At 52.1% G+C, this 21524-nt stretch overlaps 5 protein-coding genes and 1 pseudogene across 5 annotated transcripts; 2 read left to right on the top strand and 4 right to left on the bottom strand.

The window, feature by feature from the left end:
• Window positions 1-2933: 2933 nt before the first annotated feature.
• On the top strand, window positions 2934-3563 carry SAPIO_CDS5905 (annotated as a pseudogene; the record flags this gene model as incomplete).
• An 844-nt stretch (window positions 3564-4407) lies between these two features.
• Window positions 4408-6454, bottom strand: SAPIO_CDS5904 (uncharacterized protein; the record flags this gene model as incomplete). Its single annotated transcript, XM_016788133.1, has 4 exons — window positions 4408-5305; window positions 5600-5622; window positions 5688-5994; window positions 6060-6454. The coding sequence occupies 4 exons, from the start codon at window positions 6452-6454 to the stop codon at window positions 4408-4410; spliced, it is 1623 nt and encodes a 540-aa protein (XP_016642449.1).
• A 446-nt stretch (window positions 6455-6900) lies between these two features.
• SAPIO_CDS5903 (Voltage gated chloride channel) lies at window positions 6901-9846 on the top strand (the record flags this gene model as incomplete). The annotated part of the gene is made up of 5 exons (XM_016788132.1): window positions 6901-7740; window positions 7803-7955; window positions 8020-8134; window positions 8204-8295; window positions 8356-9846. 5 exons carry the CDS (start codon window positions 6901-6903, stop codon window positions 9844-9846), a joined length of 2691 nt encoding a protein of 896 aa, XP_016642448.1.
• A 336-nt stretch (window positions 9847-10182) lies between these two features.
• Window positions 10183-13226, bottom strand: SAPIO_CDS5902 (DNA ligase; the record flags this gene model as incomplete). The annotated part of the gene is made up of 5 exons (XM_016788131.1): window positions 10183-10719; window positions 10792-11560; window positions 11623-12790; window positions 12866-13011; window positions 13171-13226. 5 exons carry the CDS (start codon window positions 13224-13226, stop codon window positions 10183-10185), a joined length of 2676 nt encoding a protein of 891 aa, XP_016642447.1.
• Window positions 13227-14655: 1429 nt separating this feature from the next.
• SAPIO_CDS5901 (Pyruvate dehydrogenase (acetyl-transferring)) lies at window positions 14656-16212 on the bottom strand (the record flags this gene model as incomplete). The annotated part of the gene is made up of 4 exons (XM_016788130.1): window positions 14656-15167; window positions 15236-15690; window positions 15780-15913; window positions 16078-16212. 4 exons carry the CDS (start codon window positions 16210-16212, stop codon window positions 14656-14658), a joined length of 1236 nt encoding a protein of 411 aa, XP_016642446.1.
• Window positions 16213-17377: 1165 nt separating this feature from the next.
• On the bottom strand, window positions 17378-19597 carry SAPIO_CDS5900 (Uncharacterized protein; the record flags this gene model as incomplete). The annotated part of the gene is made up of 5 exons (XM_016788129.1): window positions 17378-17614; window positions 17686-18034; window positions 18100-18462; window positions 18545-19179; window positions 19289-19597. 5 exons carry the CDS (start codon window positions 19595-19597, stop codon window positions 17378-17380), a joined length of 1893 nt encoding a protein of 630 aa, XP_016642445.1.
• Window positions 19598-21524: the final 1927 nt, after the last annotated feature.

Raw genomic sequence — 21524 nt, 5'->3', positions numbered from 1 at the left:
AGTGGGCTGGAGTACATAGAGAGCAGGGAGCACTGAGGGGAGAGGGCAGAGCAGGATCAATGGGGCGTGCATTCCCCGTTACCTTAATCGATTGACTGGTGCCTGCCGCAGGTCGAGAAGGTGCTGACAGTGACTTACTAGTAGTATCTTACGGTCCCAAACCTGCTGGGCGCCAGAGTTGCGTCTCGCAGTGCAACAGTGATATTATCTTCGCTTGTTGATTAAAAAGATAAAGCTTCGTAATTTTTTCTGTTTCTTCAAGTTAAGACTGCGAGTCGTCAACAAACTCATACTTGCAATGGGCTGCTGCCTCGGAGGTCAATTTATGGTCGCTAAGTTTACTCTTTCTTCTCGCTCCTCCACAGCCCTTCCCCTTAACCAGGCCATTAATCTACAGCCAGTGGCGTTTTTATCACCGTCTTCAGCGTTGAGAGTTGAAAAGGAGAGCTTCAATCATCCACCAACTTTTTGACCAGGGTTGATGTGGAAAACGGTGGCTGAAAGAGGGAATGTGGTGGTTCAAGGGCTTTTCCTTCAGACTAGTTTTTGGGGCGAGAGCGGTGAAGTTGACAAGTGATAGTGAAACATCTCCGAATCGAGGACACCCGAAGACCATCACAATGTATTATTTGAAGACTCTTCCTTCATAACCAACAGGAAAGGGGCGTCGTCGTCCTTCGTATTATGCTCGATCCTGCACTTCGTGTCCATGACTGGCTAGGCCAAAAAACCCAGCATTGCCTGGCATCGAGGACAGGGATAGGACAAAGGGAGAAGTCGAGACCGATTGAGTACTAGAGACATTTGGACCACCCAAATGTCGAGAGCTTCCGGATGGCGGAGGCATAAAAGAGATCCTGGCATTTGACTGTTCCGAAACAAACCAGGCCTCGACGACTCCTATCCCCGGCACCGATCCTAGCCAAGGAACCCCACACTCTCGACTCTCGAGTGTGATCACTCCTTTTCTTTGGTCCCCTTAGACATGGTCAACGAGTCGGAGTCGAGCGTTGAGAGAGGGATGCAGCATTTCTGAGCGATTGGCCGTGCGCTCTTTTTTCTAGCAATCACCTACCAGTGAGAAAGGCGCCTATTACGTAGACAGTCGACCCCAGAGGTTGACCGTCTTCATCACTTGTCGATCCGGCTTATCGGACTGGCCCTAGCTCCCTCCCACTCCAAACTACCGTCATCGTCTTAACGCTCTCGCCGATCTTAGAAGGAGTTTGATTCAAGACGTCGAAGACACTAGCGAGTACCTGGGCCTTTTCGCATGCACCACCGCCACAGCGGCAGCACCCACCCTCCTTCATGTGGCAAATGGGAAAGCCGCCGAGTTTCTATTTCTATCAGTCTCCTGCATACTTGCTAGAGTGGTTGGCCACCCTCGATTTTCGTCCTCTTGATCCGTTTGCACGCCATGCACTTACAAGCAGTCCAGTATGCCGAGGTGGGTTACCAGCCATGCGCATGGAACACGGGTCGAACCTGCTTCTACCGCAACGGGCCAACATCCCTCACTCAGCGACCGCCTCGCTAAATGATCTCATGGGTGGCTGTGGGCACCCGATCGATACCACTATACGAAGATATTCCCGGTGGATTACGACGTGGCCCTCGGCAGATGCCTGTACAACATGGAGCATAGGAGTCGGAGCCTCCTCTAAGGCTCGACCCGTGTAAAGCTCCTTGAAGGCCTAAAAATGGAATCCAGAGGCCTTCTTTCCCGGCCCGCGAAGCTGAAGTGGCGTTTAGGCAGCACCTGCACGACCTGTAATGGGAGATCGACTAAGTACTGAGGTACTCCGTAGCGTTTCCTCCCGCTTCCACGTTTCTGCCACAAAACGGACGGTAGATGGAACGCTGCACATGTTCACAGGTGGGCCAGTGTGTGATCTGTCGCAAGGAGTCTATTTCACAAGGAAACAAAAAAGTTCCCGTTCCCTTCGAGCACTGCCCTGTTCACTGGATCCGAGGCCAACATTTCGTGTTTCTCCTCGCTCGTTGACGCAGGGAGTGCATATGAGAGAGGCTGCAAATGCCCTCTCTCCTTTTTTGGGGTCCAAAAGAGTGTGACAGCGCCAAAAAATCAAGGCCTAAAGCTGAAACAGGATACTATCCCAAGCTGGCAAGCGTTGAAGGGAACCCTTGGAAGGGTGGTACCCACCATGCCCGCAGATTGCGTGCTGAAAAGAAATCCCCTTCTCCCAAGGTTCAGCTTCACGCAACTTCCCTCGACTCAATCACGTCACTAAACACCTCAGAGTATCTATTCTTAATATTCAGGACCGCGTCCCTTCGGATCATCATTTACCGCACTGTCGCACTCGCTCTCCTCAGGGTGAGATAACGCCCCGTTTTGGTTCTCCTTGACCGGACGAACAGGAGACCAGAGGGCGCTAGTGTTCCAGAACGCCTGGGGTCTCGTGAACTGCATTTCCAGGGGCTGTTCTCGAAGGGAGTGTTTAATGTTACATCAGGGATCTGCGTGCTCAGTGCTGACAGATTAGTGGGGGCCGAGCTAGACCTGTGCTGGCCGCCAGCCAGCGCGTTCAGAGCACTCGAGGTCTCAACAAGTGCTTTTTCAGGGCGGATCAATTGATGAGCGAACTCAGACTGTGCTGTACTGCTGGTTGTATCACCTTTTCCACCGTGCGTATTATTTTATTTTACTATGTACTGTGTGATGTGAATTCGGGATTTTTCACATGGGTGGCAGCCTGGGGGCCTGGCAGGTGCCGCCCACTGACAGAAGTGTTGATGTGACGAATCGCACTATATTAACTGGCAACAAGCACTTCGTACGTACTCAGTATCTTCAAAGTCGACAGCGTGAAAGGGACAATATACCACCGCCCTCCAGCTTTTAACGCCTTCTGAGCTTCGACTGGAGCCTACGAAGAGAGAAGTTGAGTCTTGAGATGACCGTCACCATGGAGGCCGACCACATTGATCGCCTGCTGGAGCGCTATCTCCTCCTACTCGATGAGTACACAACGCTTCGCTCATCTCTAAGTAGCCTCCAAGGAGCCATGTACCAAAACATCGCTCGTGCCAATTTCTCCGCCGAGCGTGGCATCAGGTACGGCCAGGACTTCTACGACGATAGGATGCAGGCCTCTCGCAAGGTAAAGGTCGAAGTCTTGGGCGGCAACAGTGAAAGCGTGCCGGCTTTTTCCGTCGTCGATCAAAGCACATTGATCCCAGAACAGGGCAACACAGCAGAGAAGGAGGAGCATGGCGAGAAGGCAGACCTAATCGGGGACACGCCGGAGCAGCGAAACGAGGGCAAACAGGATGAAAAGTCGAAGAAGGAAGCAAACCGAAACCCGCTCCGCTGGTTCGGGTTGGTCACACCCATGCCGCTACGACTTGCGCAGGACCAAGCCGTTCAGATCATCGAAAACGTCGTCCCGCGCCTCGCTACTGTCAATGCGGAGATGCTGAACATCGAGATTGAAGTGAGGAGAGCTCGGAAGAAGAGGGCCAAGGCCGAAATTGAGGCTGCGAAGAGGAATGCGGAGGCGAGCCAATCGTCGTCCGTCCGGGTTGAGGCAGCCTGATCTTCTCAGTTTGCCTCCGCGGAAATTTATTCCATGTTTCTTTTTTCTTTCCAGCGGCTGTGGTGTTACCTACGTACTCCAACTTCCTCCCCGCTCCTTTCCAGTGGCTTTTAGATGTTACCGAGTCTGGATCAACCGACGCCGGTAGAAATTGGAGGGTTTGCCGTTTCCGGCCTTTGTCGAGGGTGCGGTTGCTGACGGAAATACTTCTCCATAAGCCGCGTCCTTTCTCTCCAGCAGGCAAATACCTTGAGATCGAATGGTGCAATTGTACAAGGACCTCATCCCTAAATCCAATGGCGCCTTCGCTGTTCCTATCATCTTCGGTTGGATGATTGCACATGGTACAACCTACCACGAATCTAGGCATCAAGCTTGGCCTCTCACATTTAGAAGCTTTGGATGCGGCGGCATTCGTTTATTCCGCCACACCATTCCATGGTGTGCAGGCACTATAAAAGCTAAATTGATCTCCAAGGAAATCTATCTCGGTTTATAGAGCTAGATGCTTTTACACCTCCAGAAATGGAAATATGTTATTGCTGTGTATTCTACCGTCCTGAACACAAGCGGAGTAGCTTGGCGGCACCGAATTCTTGTTTACAGGTTACATAAAGTGAGATAAAATCGTGGGAGGAGCAGATACAATCGCCGATTCTTTTTGATTCATATGAGGTTTTTTCTTCTCACGATAATCGCGCTTTCTCCCCCGCTCCTCCTACTTTAGTGATTCATGCAATCGCCTGAAGCGGAACTCCTTGGAGGGGGATGATGGGAGTTGATATACCCACTATAAATTGTTCGTGCACCAGCGCAAGGGCAGGAAACTGGAAATTCGGAATCCCTACCGAAGGCTTTCCAGAGTCTCCTGCACGTCCTGAAGTTGCTCTTGGAGTATCCGGTTGTCTCCTATATGCTGCCGAAGTTGATTCACTATCCCAACGATGGCGCTCGTCGAGTGCAGGTATCTCTTCCTCAATCCAGGACTGGCACGGGCCAGGAGGACGGCACACAGCTGCAGCACGGCAAATTGGAATTCTCGCACAAGAGACGGTTGCTCAACGTCAGGAGGGCTCCACGCGGCGACGCTAGTGACGGTATCCATCCATGCTTCTCGAGTGCCCGTATCCTCCTCCTCGGCAATGCGTATGAGTGTGTGGACGATATTGATCCCCCTATAGGCGTCCGACTCGTTACTCTCCTTTGATGTCCTATGGAACACGTCGAGCAGGTCCTTGACAAGAATAGCCCATCCATCATTCTCGAAGAAAGCTTCCTTCCCCCTCGCGACTTCCAACATGCCTTCCAAGGCAACAAGGACGGCCGATCTAAAGTCGTTTTTCGTTGGACCGCTGGATTTGTACAAATCGAAGAACATGTCAAGGAGACCCGACGCTTCCTTCCGAAGCATGCTGCTCTCATCTTCCCGAAGCCAGATTGCTAGCGCCCTCACAGCTGCTAGTATCATTGGGTCATCGCCAGCACTATCGTTTGCTGAATCCCATGCCAGAGTCAAATGAGATCCTGTCCCTGTCGTCGCCTTCCCGACCCTGGCTTCGGGATGTAGGCCCATGGCGCCGGCGACTGAGGCATCCCACCGGTCGCGGAGGTATTCAATGGTCACAGACATCGTCTCCGATAGGGACTTTCGTAGCTTCAGCAACAGGTTGGGATCCATGACTAAAGTACAACTCTCGTCATCAAAATCGTTTTCGAGACTTCTGACGAGGTAGCCAATAAAGCTAGAGAGAATGTCATATCCCGAAGCTAACCTTCGAGATATCTTGATGTACTGGGGGCTATTTAGCTTCTCTAGCAATGTTGGACAGGAGGATCGGATGTCAATTAAGACAAGATTCGTGAGGAGATATGGAAGGGACTTCTCCTCTTTAGGTTGCGAGGCGAATAGGAGTTTCGGCGCATCGGTTGGATACGCCTGTAATAAGGAGGCCGCCGCGTTTGTGTAAGCCGACCTAGCCTCTGGCGTTGGCCGGCTCGCAACAAGCCTTTTTATAAATCCTACAATGGATTCTAACCACTGAGGATTCTGTGGTATCGCCTATATAATGCAGCATTAGCTAAACCCAGTTGATGGCAGTATACTATGAGGTTGAGGATGCTCACCTCAGGGTCCGCGTAATGCAAGTAGAAGCTCAGGAATTCAAGAAGCGTGACGCCGTCTGTACCTTTGAAGGACGACACGAGCTTCCGGATAGTTCCGTCAATCTTATCTCTGACCTGTCCCGGGCCCTCAGGACCGTTCATGGTATTGAACCACGCGAAACTTAAAATCTGGAGAGCTTCAGGGTGTGCTGGAGCAACCTCTACAAGGGGGGTAATGTCATCAAGGGCCATAAACTCATTCCCCCCGGCCGGGAAACTTGTAATAGTAGCCATCGCCTGGAGTGTCAACTGAGTTGTTTCTTTAGAGCTTCAGCGGGTCAGCACATGATGAAGGGAAGAGTTTCCGCACGTTGTGGGTGAGTTGAGACAAACCTGCAGAGAATGGCACTCATCAAGGATGGTATCCTCTGGACTAGCCTTGGATTTTGTTTTTCATCCGCAGGAAGGAGGGTAGTGAAGGTATGTATAATAGACACGGCAAGATTCAACATCTCCCTCGTGTCCTTGCCGGTTCCTGAGCTCTTAGAGCCTGTGCGTATAAGTCGATCTAGGAACTTGGGTGATATCGAGTTCCACAGCTGTGTTATAATCTCCTGGTCCTCTCTCAACTTAGGCGAATCATCAAGAACAGCTTTGAGAACCGCTAGGCCGGTAAACCTGGAGGTGTCATCTTTCGAATTTAGCAAGTTTTGAACTTGGGAGATCGAGATGGTGGGCGCTTTTCTGGGCTCGGCGCTGGGGCCTTGCCCGGGTTCGGCTTCAGCCATGATAGTAGTTCGATAAGGAGGCTTGATATCTGTATGCGAGTATATCTGGACTAACAAGACGATTTTGTTTCGGAAAACTCCACTTCTCTTAAGTTACGTTTGAAGGTCCTTGAAGTGAGCGATGATGCGAGAAATCGACGTCGAGGATGTGATGAGAATACTGTTCCTACGGAGTAATAGCACTGTATACAAGACGTTGCATGTCCAAACTCAAGACAGATGTCAACAAGTGCTAACATAAGGCTCAGAGCATTGCGCTTTCGTCATCTAGCATCTGGCCTATTGCGCTGCCTTGTTATTCGAACGAAGAGGCTGGGTTTACAACAACTCGTCCTCACTCCCGCGACCACATCTGCACCTACGAAATACGAAGTATACCAGCTCGAATTCCCAGCTTCTCAGCGATTGATAAAGATGGGAAGCTCGGCCGCCTCCATACCATAATCATGTCGGGACATTTCATACCGAACGTTGACTCTTCCACACCATCATCGTCCCGATCGCCGATTCCCATCCAGACGCCCGCCGACAGTTCCGACGAACGAGACGATGGAATCGAGCCATTCTGGGTTGACGAACCAGATACGGGAGTCCTTGCCGAGGACCCCCTGAATGAGACTCGAAATGAACCAATTACCTTTAAGCGAAAACAGAAGCGCAACATGCTCTCGTCGACGGCGCGATTCTTCTCTGCCTTTACCAACGCTGGCGGGGCTTCCCGCCACCACGACGAGCCGCCGTCACCCTCTCTGAACTCAGCCGACGGCGATGGAATCTTACGAGGGATAGGAGTCCAGGGCTTGGACCAGGACGGGCTCAGAGGCGGCTACCACCCAAAGGAGGAGCCTCCGCTGGATTGGTACGTGGAGGGCCCAGGAAGACGTGTCGCATACGAAAACTTGACGGCCATCGATTGGATTTTCGAGTATACGAAAGAGAGACAGCGGTTACGTGTCTTGAGGTCTAGCGCAAGCGGTCTACTCGGGTACATACAGCAGCTTCTGGATGCGAGCCAGGTTTGGGTCATTCTCATTCTCACGGGAATCGCTACTGGAGCCATCGCTGCCGGTATTCAGGTGACGACAAGCTGGCTAGGTGATCTTAAGACTGGCTTCTGCTCCGGTGGTCCGGATGGTGGAGCATTCTATCTGAGCAAGGCATCATGTTGCTTGGGGTACGATCAAGGCTCGAAGTGCCTGGGGTGGACTTCATGGGGCGAGGCGTTTGGTATTCACTCCGGTGGCGGTAAATGGTTTATAGAATATCTTTTCTTCATTATATTTTCAGTATGGTTGTCTTTCGTTCCAAGACTTCCGACCCTCCCAGCCGGCTAACATTGGTTTTGCAGGTTATTCTTGCATACTTTGCATCGGCTTTGGTCAAGGAGTATGCGATATACGCCAAGCACAGCGGTATACCTGAGATGAAAACGATCTTGGGGGGCTTTGTCATTCGCAAATTCCTAGGATTGTGGACGTTGATCACAAAATCGATTGGCCTGGTAAGTCTGCTTCAATCAATTAGAGGATGCTGCGCTGCGCCTCATGCTAACTCTCGAGTTACAGTGTCTCGCTGTTGGCTCAGGGATGTGGCTGGGAAAAGAGGGACCCTTCGTGCATGTAGCATGCTGCGTTGCCAACCTATTCACTAGACCCTTCAGGAATATTAGTGAAAACGAAGGTAGCCTCACCCTGCTTCCCACTTGACTTGTAAGATCGTTATTTATACTAACCGCGTCTGTTTTCGTAGCGCGTAAGCGTGAGGTCTTGTCTGCTGCAGCCGCCGCAGGCATTTCAGTCGCTTTCGGCTCACCCATAGGAGGTGTGCTCTTCAGCCTCGAGGTGAGACAAGCTCCTCCTTAGATCGGGAGGCAGAGCATGGTTACTAACTTTTTCATGCAGCAACTTTCCTACTACTTCCCTGACAAGACCATGTGGCAGAGCTTCGTGTGCGCCATGACGGCTGCTGTCGTTCTCCAAGCGCTTGACCCTCTCAGGTCCGGGAAGCTCGTGCTCTTCCAGGTGAAATATAACGTGGGCTGGCATGGCTTTGAGCTTGTCCCTTACGTTATCCTGGGTGTATTGGGTGGTATCTATGGAGGGCTCTTCATCAAAGCAAACATGTTCGTCGCGAGGTGGAAGAAGTCCACGCCGTGGTTACCGTCCGCGATTACTCAGGTCATTATGGTGGCCTTCTTTACAGCCTTGGTCAACTACCCCAATGTTTACATGAAGCTTCAGACGTCGGAGTTGGTGTCCAATCTATTTACAGATTGTACTAAGCTTCTCGAGGACGAAATTGGTCTCTGCAAGACTGGTGCGGCTTCCGCGGGTACTGTTGTACTCCTGATATTTGCAGCCATTCTCGGCTTCGGCCTCGCAGCCATCACCTTTGGTCTCCAGATTCCTGCGGGTATCATCCTGCCGTCGATGGCCATCGGTGCGTTGGTAGGAAGAGCGATTGGGATCATCATGGAAATCTTGGTCAACAGCACCCGAGGCTTTATTCTCTGGGACTCATGCGAGCCCGACATCCCCTGCATCACGCCAGGAACCTACGCCCTCATCGGAGCCGCGGCGGCCCTGGCCGGCGTCACGCGGCTCACCGTATCCATTGTCGTCATCATGTTCGAGCTCACCGGAGCGTTAACCTACGTCCTCCCCATTATGGTAGCCGTCATGATAGCCAAATGGGTCGGCGACGCCTTCTCCCGCAAAGACATTTACGAATCCTGGATCCACTTCAACGAGTACCCCTTCCTCGACAACAGCGACGAGATCATCGTCCCTGACGTCCCCGCCTCGCAAATCATGACCCGCATCGAAGACCTCGTCGTCCTCACTGCCACGGGCCACACCATCGCCAGTCTCAAAACCATCCTCGACGCACACCCTTACCGCGGCTTTCCGGTCATCTCTGATCCCCGCGACGCCATCCTCCTCGGCTACATCTCCCGCACCGAACTCGCCTATAACCTGCACACCTCCACGCAGGCGCCTCGTTCCTTACCTCCCGAGACGGAGGTCTTCTTCTCACATCAGGCGCTCGCAGATCCCCGCACCACGCTGGACCTCCGGCCCTGGATGGACCAGACTCCGCTTACGTTACCCTCGAGGGCGAGCCTGCATCTCGCCGTCACGTACTTCCGCAAGCTTGGTTTGCGATACGTGCTTTTCTGTGACCAGGGCGTCTTGCAGGGTCTCCTGACGAAGAAGGACGTCTGGTACGTCCTCAACGGCGCGGAGGAAACGCGCCGATCGAGTAGGATGGACGGACGTGGGGAGTCGCATGGGGAGGATGCTGGGGATAGTGGTGCCGAGGAGGTGGGGTTGTTGGCGGGCGTGGATGGGTCAATCAGTCCCGGAGAGGGTGATGATGAGAGCATGTTTTAATTTCTTTCCGGGTTTGGGTTCTGGATTTTCTCTATCATTTGGTGCTGGGTCTCTTGGCATAGGGTCTGAACTTTTTTTTTTTTTTTTTTTTTTTTTTTTTTTTTTACTTTTTGTACCATTATCGAGCGATATATATATATATACACACGCAGGGGGAGACTGATAGTAGCGATAAATACAAATGCGTCATGGGATTCTACTCCCCAAAAGTTCCTTGACAAGAATCATTACGAGAATTCGTCGTAACAAAACAGTATAATACACGAGGATGAAGCCAAGCCAGCCCCAGGCAGAGTGAAGACTATGCAAATTTTTTTTACGTCCCCCTTCCGCCCCTCAATACTCAAAATCGTCGTCCACAGCCGGCGCCTTATTCTTCGTCACACTCTCCTGCCGCCTATACATCTCAGCAACTTGCCTACTCGACGTAGCATCCACAGCCTTCTTATCATCCCTCACGCGGATGAAGCGCGGGAATCGCAAACTAATACCCTTCTCACCCGAGGGGTCGACGCCCTCTCTGCAACCGGCCTTGTAGCGCGGGCTGAGGGTTAGGTCAGCCGTTTTGACCTCCCAGACGTAGCGGGGCTCGAACCAGACGTCGGGCTGGTGCTGCGTTCCCGAGGAGTGGGAATAGAAGGGTTTGGGACGCTCGATAACGATTTCAGAGAGTTGGGAGTGGAGGTCCTCGAGGACCTGCTCGGAGAAGCCGGTGCCGATGTTGCAAACTGTTTCGTAGGTGTCGGAGAAGGGGTTGTAGCAGGCGAGGAGGAAGGCACCGTAGACTGATGTGCGCTTGCCCTTGCCGTAGTACGCTCCTAGAACGACGAGATCGAGAGAGTCGCCTACGCCTGAGAGGTAGTCCTTCTTGATCTATAAGGCGGGGTTAGAGAATCAAGAACGCGTAACGGCTTGGGAAGAAAACTTTGAAGACTTTCTTCTTACCTTTAACCAGTTGCGACTTCGCTTGCTGGGCTCGTATCCGCTTTCACCGCCGTCCAGCATCTTCACCATCAAACCTTCACAAGATGCCTTCACACTCTCATCAAGGAAAGTCTGGATATCCTCGAGCTCCTGACTGTCCATGTGCGTTGCAAACGCAAACTCTCCCTCAACCGGGACAAAGGACTGCGTGAGCAGCTCTCGCCTCTCGCGCAGAGGCTTTTCCACGACGGGGTTACCGTTGAGATAGAGCAAATCGAAAGCGAACACGCAGACCTTGACCTTGACGTCCTCGATCTTGACGTCCTTCTTCTTGCGCGTCATGAGCTGCTGGAACGGCAGCACCTTCTTCTCGCTGACGTCCCAGGCGACCGTCTCGCAGTCAAGCACGAAGCTTTTCGTGTCGGTCTTGACCCAGGCATGAAGCTTGGCGAGGATATCGGGGTATTTCCTGGACAAGTCTTCCGAGTTGCGAGAGAAAATGGCGGCTACGCCGTCCGCTTTGAGATGAGTCGCGTTCTTGAGATCTTCGGCTTCACCCTTGGGGGCATCCTTGGCCAAGTAGTGAATCTGGGCTCGCTCGCCATCATACTTGTATTCGCAAGTGAAAGTTTGGCCCTCGAAACGATCTAGGACTTCGGTGATAGCCTTCGTGGGTTTAGCTAGCATGGGCTTCAAAGGCACACCCGGTTTCAGCTTGCAGTTATCCCGTAGCTTCATGATGCCGTGTTCGAGCATGGCGGGAATGATAACATCGTAGCTCGGCAGCTCGCTGTTTATCGTTATATTAGTTTCAAAGGTCATGAGGGGTTGGAATCAAGAGGGCCGACGAACCTGTACACTTGCTTGAGAATGCTCTCGCCCTTCTCCATGTCGCTCGTGCTGGGCAGTTTGCCTTTCACCTCGGCTTCATGGGCGACAACAGCCTGCGCAAGTGACACTATAACTGTGCGCTCGGCCAGACCCAATCTAAGCTTTCCTTCCAGGAATCGAATGAGAAACTTGGCCTCGCTTGGGCCTCCCTTATCCTTTGTGATGTCGACCTTTCCGGTGGAGTTCTGATCAGAGGCCGAGAGTAGCTTTTTGATGAGATCGACCTTGCGCTGCTGCGCACCGCTGCCACTGACAGTAGCGATGCTCATGAGTCCTTGATGCACTCCCCTGACGGTTAGAGGCTTGGGCTTGAACATGGTCGGCTGGGTCGACCTGCTCTTCACGGCCACGAGACCAAGGTCGCCGATTTCCTTTTGGTCCTGCTTGATGATTTGCAGACTCCGTCCTGTACTCTCCCCAATGGCTTTCATAATGAGTGACTCGCCAATGCCAAGCTCGATACCCGCATAGTCGGGGGCGAGCTTGTTAATCATGAGAAGCACAGTCGGTAGCAAGTCATCGGGTGTGAGACGAAGGACCTGGCGGAGGAAGAGCGAGCAGTGTTCCATAATTTGCAACCGCTTCGTCGTGAGCTCAATGAGCGAGAAGGTCTTGCAAAGCGCGGCATACGGAACAGGCGCACCGGCCTTCCAGTCAGGATAAGGATCCTTGCCCTTGGAGGCAATTATTGTCTGTACCTCCTTTCGCGCTTTCGCGGTAATCTCTGGACGTTCTTCCTCCTCTTCCTCCAGCACCTCCATCTCATCCTCGGATGACGAAACAATGCTGCGTTCTTCCGTATCCTTCTCCTTCTCCTCCTCCTCCTTCTTAATCTTAGAAGCCTTGGCCTTACCAATTGCCGCCTTAGCAGATTTCGGCTTTACTGGACTTGTAGGGCTTCGACTCCGGCTTCGGCTTCGCTTTCTAACAGGGCTCTCCTTCTTGGGCTTGGGAGAAGGCGCAGATGCCTCGGTCATAACCTCATCCTCGTCGTCTTCTATCCTCTTTCTATTCCTTCGGGCCCTCTTTGAAGGTGGCGCCTCGGCCTCTTCTTTGATAGATTTCGTCTCGGACTCCGTTTCAGACGCATTTAGCTCTTCATTTTTCGCGCGGGACCTCTTCTTAGTATCTAGAGAGAAGTTCCCAGAGACGTCAGCAAATGGGGCTATCTTCGGGTCTCACTTGTACGCAACGGAGGACATACCGCTCTGCGGAGACACATCGCCAGCATCGATCTCTTCTTTCACCTCCTTCTTCTCCGCTGGCCCATTAGATTTCGTCGAGAACGATAACGTAGTCTGCCTCGGCGCCGCTCTCGGTCTTGTCCCGTCCACCTGCGCGAAGAACCTCCTACACGCCCGTAATTATTAGCACTCATTCCACTCGGCAATGTCCCTCTTCCGCCCCTTCAGAGATCCCGAATGATGTCCACCAAGAGAATTCCCCACTCCCAACCATCTCGAGCCTTTCTCATCTTCGTCTTCGCTCCTTCTAAAATTTCCTACGCACCCTATCGTCGTCTGGGCCGGCTTCACATACCCAAGTGTGGCCTGCTTCGGGGCCATGGTGAATAACCTTGCGGCCGAGAGCGTTGCGATCCGAACAAGGACTCGCGACGCCAGGGTGACGACTGTTCACACGCAGGAGAGATATCCCGTCGTATTGCGAGGGAGGGAGACCGAAAACAAAATACAGGAAAAGCAACAATGCAAGGAATTTGGAACAAAGAGAGCTCCAGCAGGCAGGTAGATATAGGCGAGGGCCAAGAAAAGAGGCAACACTGGTTGGTTTCCAATTTTCCAAAAGGATTGGGATGATTTGATCTTAGCGAAGCTTGACGCGTGTGTGAACTTTCCAGGCAGACAATCGCGTAAATTGGCTTAGTGGGGTTGGCAACTGGCGGCGCAGTCGGTTCAACGAGATCGCGTTCAGCACGTGCCACTACCAACAGCCTGGCATCACACGAGAATTAGTTTAAATTAATAGCTTGAGAGCTGCCTGCCTGGAGGCTCCAAGCTCAGACCGGAAAGCTCTGGGATTTAAGCTCAATATTTGACCTCGATTTTTGCGCAAATCCATCAATCAATTGATGCTGCGCTTCTAGAGAGCGTGGAAGATATTGCTCGCTAGCATGTCTTAGGGATACAGAGAGTGTATTGAGTGAGGTACACAGGTACAGTGCACCAATATAAATCGAAGATTACAGATGTGGGATAGATGACCTTATATACTCAAAAGGCACGATCGTGTTGGTATCATTCCCAAAAAGGGTGCCATATTCGGCCTAATTTCCTTCCAAAAACACTAGCCAGGACGAGAAAGATAGGTTATGGGGCCATCAGGGAACTTTGGGAGGATAATAATCCAAAGACGAGGTCCCCAGTTCGAGCTTGGGACAGGAACTCAAAACACCTATGATAGGAGCAATTCTGATCTCAACGCAGAATATCGAGGGAGTCTGAGAATGATTTGCTTACTATTTCATATCCTTTTCTCTGAGAGACCACTGTTGAACCCTTTCTGAGACAGGGAGACTTCTTGATTCCGCTACGGCACCAAGGCAGCAAGAGGTTTTGTAAGATTGCCCAAATGAAGACACGTTTGAATTATACCCTATCCCAAGGGCATGCAAACACTGTTGCAAAGCGCCCCATACAAAATAAAGAACTGATAATACTAAAAAAAAAAAAAAGAACCCCTATCTATAGGGTCTATCTTGCCTAAAAATCGCCATGCCGACGTCAAATCTTCCCGCATGCTACCCGGCTGAACACCGCTCTCTTCTTGCGCTGCGCCTGCCGCTTTTGGCCTCGCCGCCCCTTCTTCTCTTCCCCCCTCCCTGTATTGTTGCCACTCCTCGAAAGGCGGTGGAATTATGGTACATGAATCCTCAGGTCTGTACGCCAAGGAAATTCTCGCTAGCTAGTTGGTTGATACATGACCCAAGGTATTGAAAGCCCTGAGACTAATAAGCAGCCGATTGCATCTCTCCGTTTAGTTGTCAAAGTAGTGAAGCTCCTCCGCAGTACGGCCACGGATGAACGGAGGCTCAGTACCCTTGACATAGATGTCCTCAAAGAGGATCTGAGAAATAGCCTCAGGAGGAGCCATCGACTCGGCGATAGCAACCTCGGCGTTAACGTGGGCCCTAGCCTCCTTGTCGATGTTCTTAAGCTCTTCCTCGCTGAGGACGCCCCAGTCGAGAAGCTTGTGCTTCAATCCGGCGATGGGATCGTTGGTGGATCGCATGCGCTGAATCTCCTCGCGGGTTCGGTAGGTGGTGCCGGGATCGGACATACTGTGGCCACCGTATCGGTATGTGACGTACTCGAGAACCAGGGGTCCGTTTCCGGCCGCGGTCCACTCCTTTCCGTACTGGACGGCGGCCTTCACGGCGAGGACGTCCATTCCGTTAACCTTGAGACCGGGGATGTACTGGCCACGCTTGTAATAATCGGTGAGCGCCGACGAGCGGGCGGCCGACGTACCCATACCGTATTTGTTGTCTAGAGGAAGAGGCGCGGGTTAGATTGGAACCACGGAAAAACTATAGAGTGGGGCCGACAGGACTTACTCTCGCAGCCAAAGAGGGCAGGGAGCTTCCAGAGCTTGGCCATGTTGAAAGCCTCAAACACCTGACCCTGGTTGCTAGCACCATCACCGTAGAGAATGATGGTGGCCTTGCCGTCATCGTTGTACTTGTGCGCAAACGCAAGACCGGCACCAATGGGAACCTGAGCTCCGACGATACCGTTTCCGCCGTAGAAGCCCTTGGTGAACATGTGCATGGAGCCACCCTTTCCGTAGGCGATACCCTGTCGGCGGCCGAGAAGCTCGCCGAGGACGGAGCTAACGGTCGCGCCTCGCATGTAGGCGAAACCGTGGCAACGGTAGGCGGTAATCACGGAGTCCTCTTTGGTGATGGCATTCTCGATACCGACGGCCACGGCCTCCTGGCCAGTGGACAAGTGGCAGAAACCCCGAATCTTCTTCTCCTTGTATAGCCTATCCGAGGCCATTTCCATCTGCCTGTTTTGAGAGGTATATACGGTTAGTACTATGAAGATCCCGACCCCCGTGTTGCAGGCAGGGTAGTCGGTGGTGTCGGGTGCATTTACCTGATGACAACCATGTCGCTGTACATCTGCTTAAGTCCCTTCTTGGTCACCTCGAGGCTGTAGCGCGGGGGATCGAGCTCGTAGGTCTCGAAGGACTCGTCGCTGAGGCGGATGTTAAAAGGCTCATCGTCGGACTAGTACGCGGAAGTGGATATATCAGCTCCCCATCCAATGATAAAGGCCAAGGGGCAACGCAAATAGTAAAAAAAAGCTCTCAATCAAGTAAATGCCATCGAGGCAGACAAATACCACACAAGAAAACCTCAATTGAGATGGAAAGTGGTTGATCGAAACATACCTTGGGGAGAGGCTGCTCCAGGCTAGATTGAGCTGCATCCGTCGTCACCGTCCGCGACGTCGCCGCAAACGTAGTGGGACCGCGGGAACGGAGGCAAGAGGGCACAGCCCTCGTCCTTAGAGCTCTGGAAAACATATCGCGAGTAGTGATTGAAAAAAATCTTCGTCTCCGGCGATTTGGGAGCTCGTTGGAAAAGACCTGTGGAAGTTTGGAAAGGGATGGGACACAGGAACAAACAAAACACCTGGACGGGCTGGGAGCTCCGATTTTTTGTCCTGTTGGGGATTTTGCTGAGGATGACAGGCATTCCATTCCAATGCTCTGTTACACTAGTCCTAATCTGGATTAGACGTGGTAGAATTAGTGTCACGTGAACACAACAGCTTCGTGAGCCTGGCTTTAGGCGGAAACTAACGGTTTAGCTTCTCCGACACTCCGACTTGACCTCAACAACGGTGATCGAGACAGGGCGTTGTCGCATTTCTCCAGGGGCATCGTATCACAATCCGTTCAGTAAGGCTGAAATACTGCCGGGATTTTGGACAGCGGCGGCTCTTATATGTATCTATATTCATTATCTAATACAAGTTTTTTTTCTCTTTACATTTTCTTTGTTTTTGGATAAGCATGCTCCGATCTGGTTCTGCTCGACGGTGGATCCTCTCATTCAAGGTTTCGAAGGGATTCTAAGTCAGGGAATCCTCACTAGAATACTCTCCTATGCTGGGAGAGGCCACAAACATTATCAATGCTATACTGATCGGAAGCACCGCCTCATCCTGACTCTACTCTCTAGTAATAAGGCAATGAATGACCTGCCTGGACGTACATCGAAAGAGTTGTGGGAGAACGCTAAGACATATATATTGCTGTTGCCGCCCCAATCTCTCCATCCCAATGCTTTATCCCTGGTTCAATGCTTCGAACGCCCAATCAATACATATATACACCAGCCCCAATGGATGAAATTATGGCGCAAAACACCCCACGCCGCGTCCTTCCCCTTGCTTGTATGTAGGGGAACCCGGGCTCCGACCGAGGTCAAGGAGCGTATCATGGAATCTAATCCTCCCGTATGTAAAGTCCCTAAGGTGCGTCGACAAGATGCGCCGAGGTGAAGCGCTGTCGAAGAAGAGACACGGTCACGTTTGTTGACCCATCACCCAGTGCACCTTGTTCCAATCAGGGGGGAAAGATAATATAATCGAACAGGGTATATAAACCTGTAAGGATGCCATTAACGAAGGGCGGTAGAACTTCCCTTCTCAAGTGGAGCCGCAAATATACATGACCATCTACCTTAGTCGTCGTGGAAGAAAGTCTTGTTTCCGCCTTGGAGTGGCGCTGTAGAGGGTCCCGCGTCACACATGTCGACGTCCTGGGAATCTCTACTGGAACCAGCTAGGCCATCCTGGGATCTTCGAAAATCAAACGGTAAAGCACTCATCGGGCGATTGGGTGCATCCTCGAGAGGGCGAGGGAGCAGTGATAGCGGCCGGTCATAGAGCATTTCTTCTGGCGGAGAGAAGCTCCAAACCTACAGCAAGGATTAGTTCTGATTGTCGAGAAAAGAGAAAAAAATTCGCCAGGTGCTTCGAGAGAGCTTACCTCCATAACAGTGCGATTCTGCCTTAGGGCGAGTGCGACACACTTCTCATCCTCAAAGGCGACCCTCCACACTGCATCGCTTTGAGAAATAAGTTCTCGGACCAAGTGGCCCGTCTTGAGATCCCAGATCTTCACTCGCCCATCACTGCCACCGCTAACTACTCGTGTATCGTCGAACTGCAAGCTAGTCACACTGTTATCGTGGGCTGCGAGCCGATGGATCGGGGTCATCCGCTCCAGCGACCAGACGCGGACGGATCCATCTGAGCCTCCGGTTACGAGGGTATCACCCCGCATTTGAAGCTGGCCGACAAGAGAGGTATGTCCTTGGAGGATTGCAATACATTCACTATAGCATGGATTAGTAAGAACACATTCGGATATAGTGTCTCCACGAGTGCTGGTCCGACTTACGCCGTATTAGGATCCCAGATTCGGACCTGCGTGTCAAGACTTCCCGTGACAACACGGCGGCCGTCGAATGCGATGGCGTAAATTTGGCTGAAGTGGCCTTGAAGAGTCTGTAGGCACCGGCCCTCAGATATACTCCAAACCTTGGCGGTGGTATCGTAGCTTCCAGAGACGACGATATCTCCCTTGATCTCCAAACATCGAACGCTAGCTTGATGGCCGACCAGAACATTTCGACACAGTCCAGTCCTGATATCCCATACTCGTAGCGTCGTATCGCGAGAACCCGAGATCGCCGTATTCGCATCCGACATCTTGAGACACCTGACTGTGGACGTGTGGCCGCGAAGTGTAAAGAGGCAAGCACTAAAAAGGAGTGGCGGTTAGTGGACATGTCAACTCTACTAGATGCGAGGCATGCGCCCTCGCGGAACAACCAAACACTTACCCCGTAACCAAGTCCCAAACCCTCACATCACGATCGCAGCCGCCGCTCACCAAAGTATCCTCCCACGGAACCATTGCCCAAACTCCCATGACATGGCCTTGGAGGACCCGCTGAGAATTCCCATCGGTATCAAATACGTGGATCCGCGCATTATCAAGAGCCACGATGATATACTTGGGAGACAAGTGCAGACTTGTTACGACGCCGCCTTCCTGTGTGATATTGCAGGTGACGCTCGTTCCGCCGGACCTCCAAGCAGCTTCCACCAGATATCTTTGCTTGAAATGGGATTTGTAGGACCGGGGTTTAGGCCTCGCGGAGAGCTGAGAACCGTCCATGCTGTGAGAGGCATCCATGCTATGCGAGGCAGAGACTGTGGCGGAAGATGCGCTGAGCGAATTCGAGAAGCAGCTGGCTGATCGATCGGCGTCGGCGAGGAGGAGAGAATTGATGGTAACGCGGGTGGGGGATGGGGCGGAGATGGTGGGGTGGTATACATCGGAGAGCCTACGACCGTAATCATGCTTTACGCAGAGGTTCTTCCATGTCATGTCGTCACTTAACAAATCTCGCCATCGACGCGAGACCTGCGATGCTCTCGCAAGGACTTTGGGGTCGTCTATGAAGGAAAGTATCTGTAATGTCGGCATGTGTTAGGGCCCCACGGCGATGTAAAAAGATGAGGTTGAGAGAAAGACAGGGCAGTATATGTGTTGAGTGGGTGGGTGCTTATGTATCACTTACCCGAAGACAGAGCTCGTCTGGAAGACTCGTAAAGGGGTCCTTCTTTAGAAGGGGACTGACGAACTGATGCACAAAACTCAGCTGCTGGCTGGTACAGAGATTCAATAGGTCGGCCAGAAGACGCGTCCGCTGCGGTCCGGAGCAGTTCTGGAAATGCTGGCGGACCTTGGCAAGGAAGAAGTCTTCATCATCGGCAGCATCGCTCCAGTCGGGCTGCTGATGCGAAGGTCCGGGCGAGGCGGCGGGCGTGGGAGGAGGAGGAGGAGAACCCGTAAGTTGTTGGTCGAAGTCGGGGGCGGGAGTGGTCATGCTCGGGGTAGGAGGCCCTCGCATTTGTCTTTGGGGAGCTTTGTCTAATCGAGAATTTAAGACCATGCTGGTCGTATTTAGACTTAGCTCCTCACCCAGAACGCTTCCCCGGCGCTCGGAAAAACTTATAGGTCGCTGATAGCCAGCCATGGTTATCGAGGACAAAGGATGAATAAAGGGAGGAAAGCGAGGCCTCGCTCAAGGTGGCAGAGGCGGCTAGCGGAGCCTAGGATCGGGACGAAGATCTATAATCGAGATGATGTCAAGTCCGGCCGGTCGAGAGAGGTATCGCAAGATATATCGAGAATAAAAGAAGACGCCGCAGGCGAGAAGGACTCAGGTGACGGTGACAGTGACCATAGAATGGCTGCTTTCGGACCAACCCGTTAGCGACAGGGTCTCGCACGAAGACAAAGCACATTCAAGTCGGAGCAGAACATTAAAGGGGCTACTTCAGTCCCATTAAACGGAAGAGGTTGCGACGGCGGGGAAAAGAAAGAAAAAAAAGAAATGAGGAGAGAAAAAAAGACGACGAATGTTGTCGAACTATGTGAAACGAGAAGCCTGCGCAAAACGGAATTTTCCTTACAGGCCTGATGCAGATTTCGGAGTGGGCAGGATGGCGAGTCGTCAATCGAACCAGCTGAAGAAAGAGCGGCCAAGCCAGCAGGCAAACAAATATATCGACGAGGAGAACTCGCAAAATAATTTGAGGGAAGGAATGACGAAATTCCAAAGCAGTAATATTCGAGGTCTATTTCGCAGTGCAGGCCGTCGAGGGGATTCCCGAAGGAAGGGAGGGCGGGCGGCGGTTAACAGGGCGGCGGGAAGAGCAACTAAGGATCAAGATGGTCGGCGTGAGGCGGTCGGGTTTCGAGAGGAAAGTCGACTGGTCGGACCGGCGCTAATTAAAGGGAATAGGCCGTTAGGGATTTCGTTATGGCAATGACGCAAAGGCCCGCTAGAGCATTCGGATTCTTGTGCGTTGTAGCTGCGGCATAGCCATTTAAGGAGGCCACGAAGTGGGATGTGGGTGGACAATGGGCAATGGATGGGCAGGTTTGGCTGGGGACGGACCGGTTGAAACTGAGAGAGTGGCTAAGGAAGGGGGGTTTCCAAGTGGAGAGTGCCGCTGGGCTGAAATGTACAAGTTGGACTGGACCGACTTGGACCAAATGGGCAAAATGGGTCCAGGGACGACGACTCCAGTATGAGTTTGGGTCTGGGTCAAGTGAATGAATGCACTTTCCCTCTCTCACTCACTTGTATGAAGTATACTGAGGTACAAGTTGGCTGAATTTCCTGATATTGTGTACCAAGGAGGAAGGTGCAAGGCAATCAATGTAATTTGATCATTCATGTGTACCGTATTGAGCACAGCCTGTTGGTGGTGAGAAGAGAAAACATCAATGATTGAATTGAGCACTGAGCATTGAACATTGGGATTTTCGCGAGAGTGGAGGGGTGTGGCAGGAAGCCGCTGGGTAAAACAGAAGGCAAAAAAGGGAGGTGGCGAAGATCAATTCCAAGGTTAATAGTGTCGGAGGCTGGGCCGGTTCGGCTTGGGAAGATTTGGGCGCTCCCTCTCTCTTGGAACCGTGTCTGATGGTCTCGATCATATTTACTTACAATTGTACGAAGTAAATTTGCTCAAGCTTCTCGACCAAAAGAAGGGGGAAATCAATCGATTATATCGAGTCATGGAAATTACGAGAATAACCCAAAGAACGAACTTCGTGCTTTCCGAAGGAATAATCCAACAATCAACAGTCCACCTTCGAAGGGCAAGCGCATTCCATCCACTCGATCCAGGCGCGATGTACCTAGGGTACAAGTACAGCCAGCAAGTCACTCGTACTCGCATCTCAGCATCTTCGCTTTCGTCTCTCAGTCCTGCATGGGATAAGCCGATGAGGCAATCGCTCTT

This window comes from Scedosporium apiospermum (assembly GCF_000732125.1).
Source record: "Scedosporium apiospermum strain IHEM 14462 chromosome Unknown SEQ_SAPIO_0099, whole genome shotgun sequence".
Classification (NCBI taxonomy): Eukaryota; Fungi; Ascomycota; class Sordariomycetes; order Microascales; family Microascaceae; genus Scedosporium; species Scedosporium apiospermum.
Note: the sequence above shows the minus strand (reverse complement) of the source record. Positions and strands in the feature narration are given on the sequence as shown.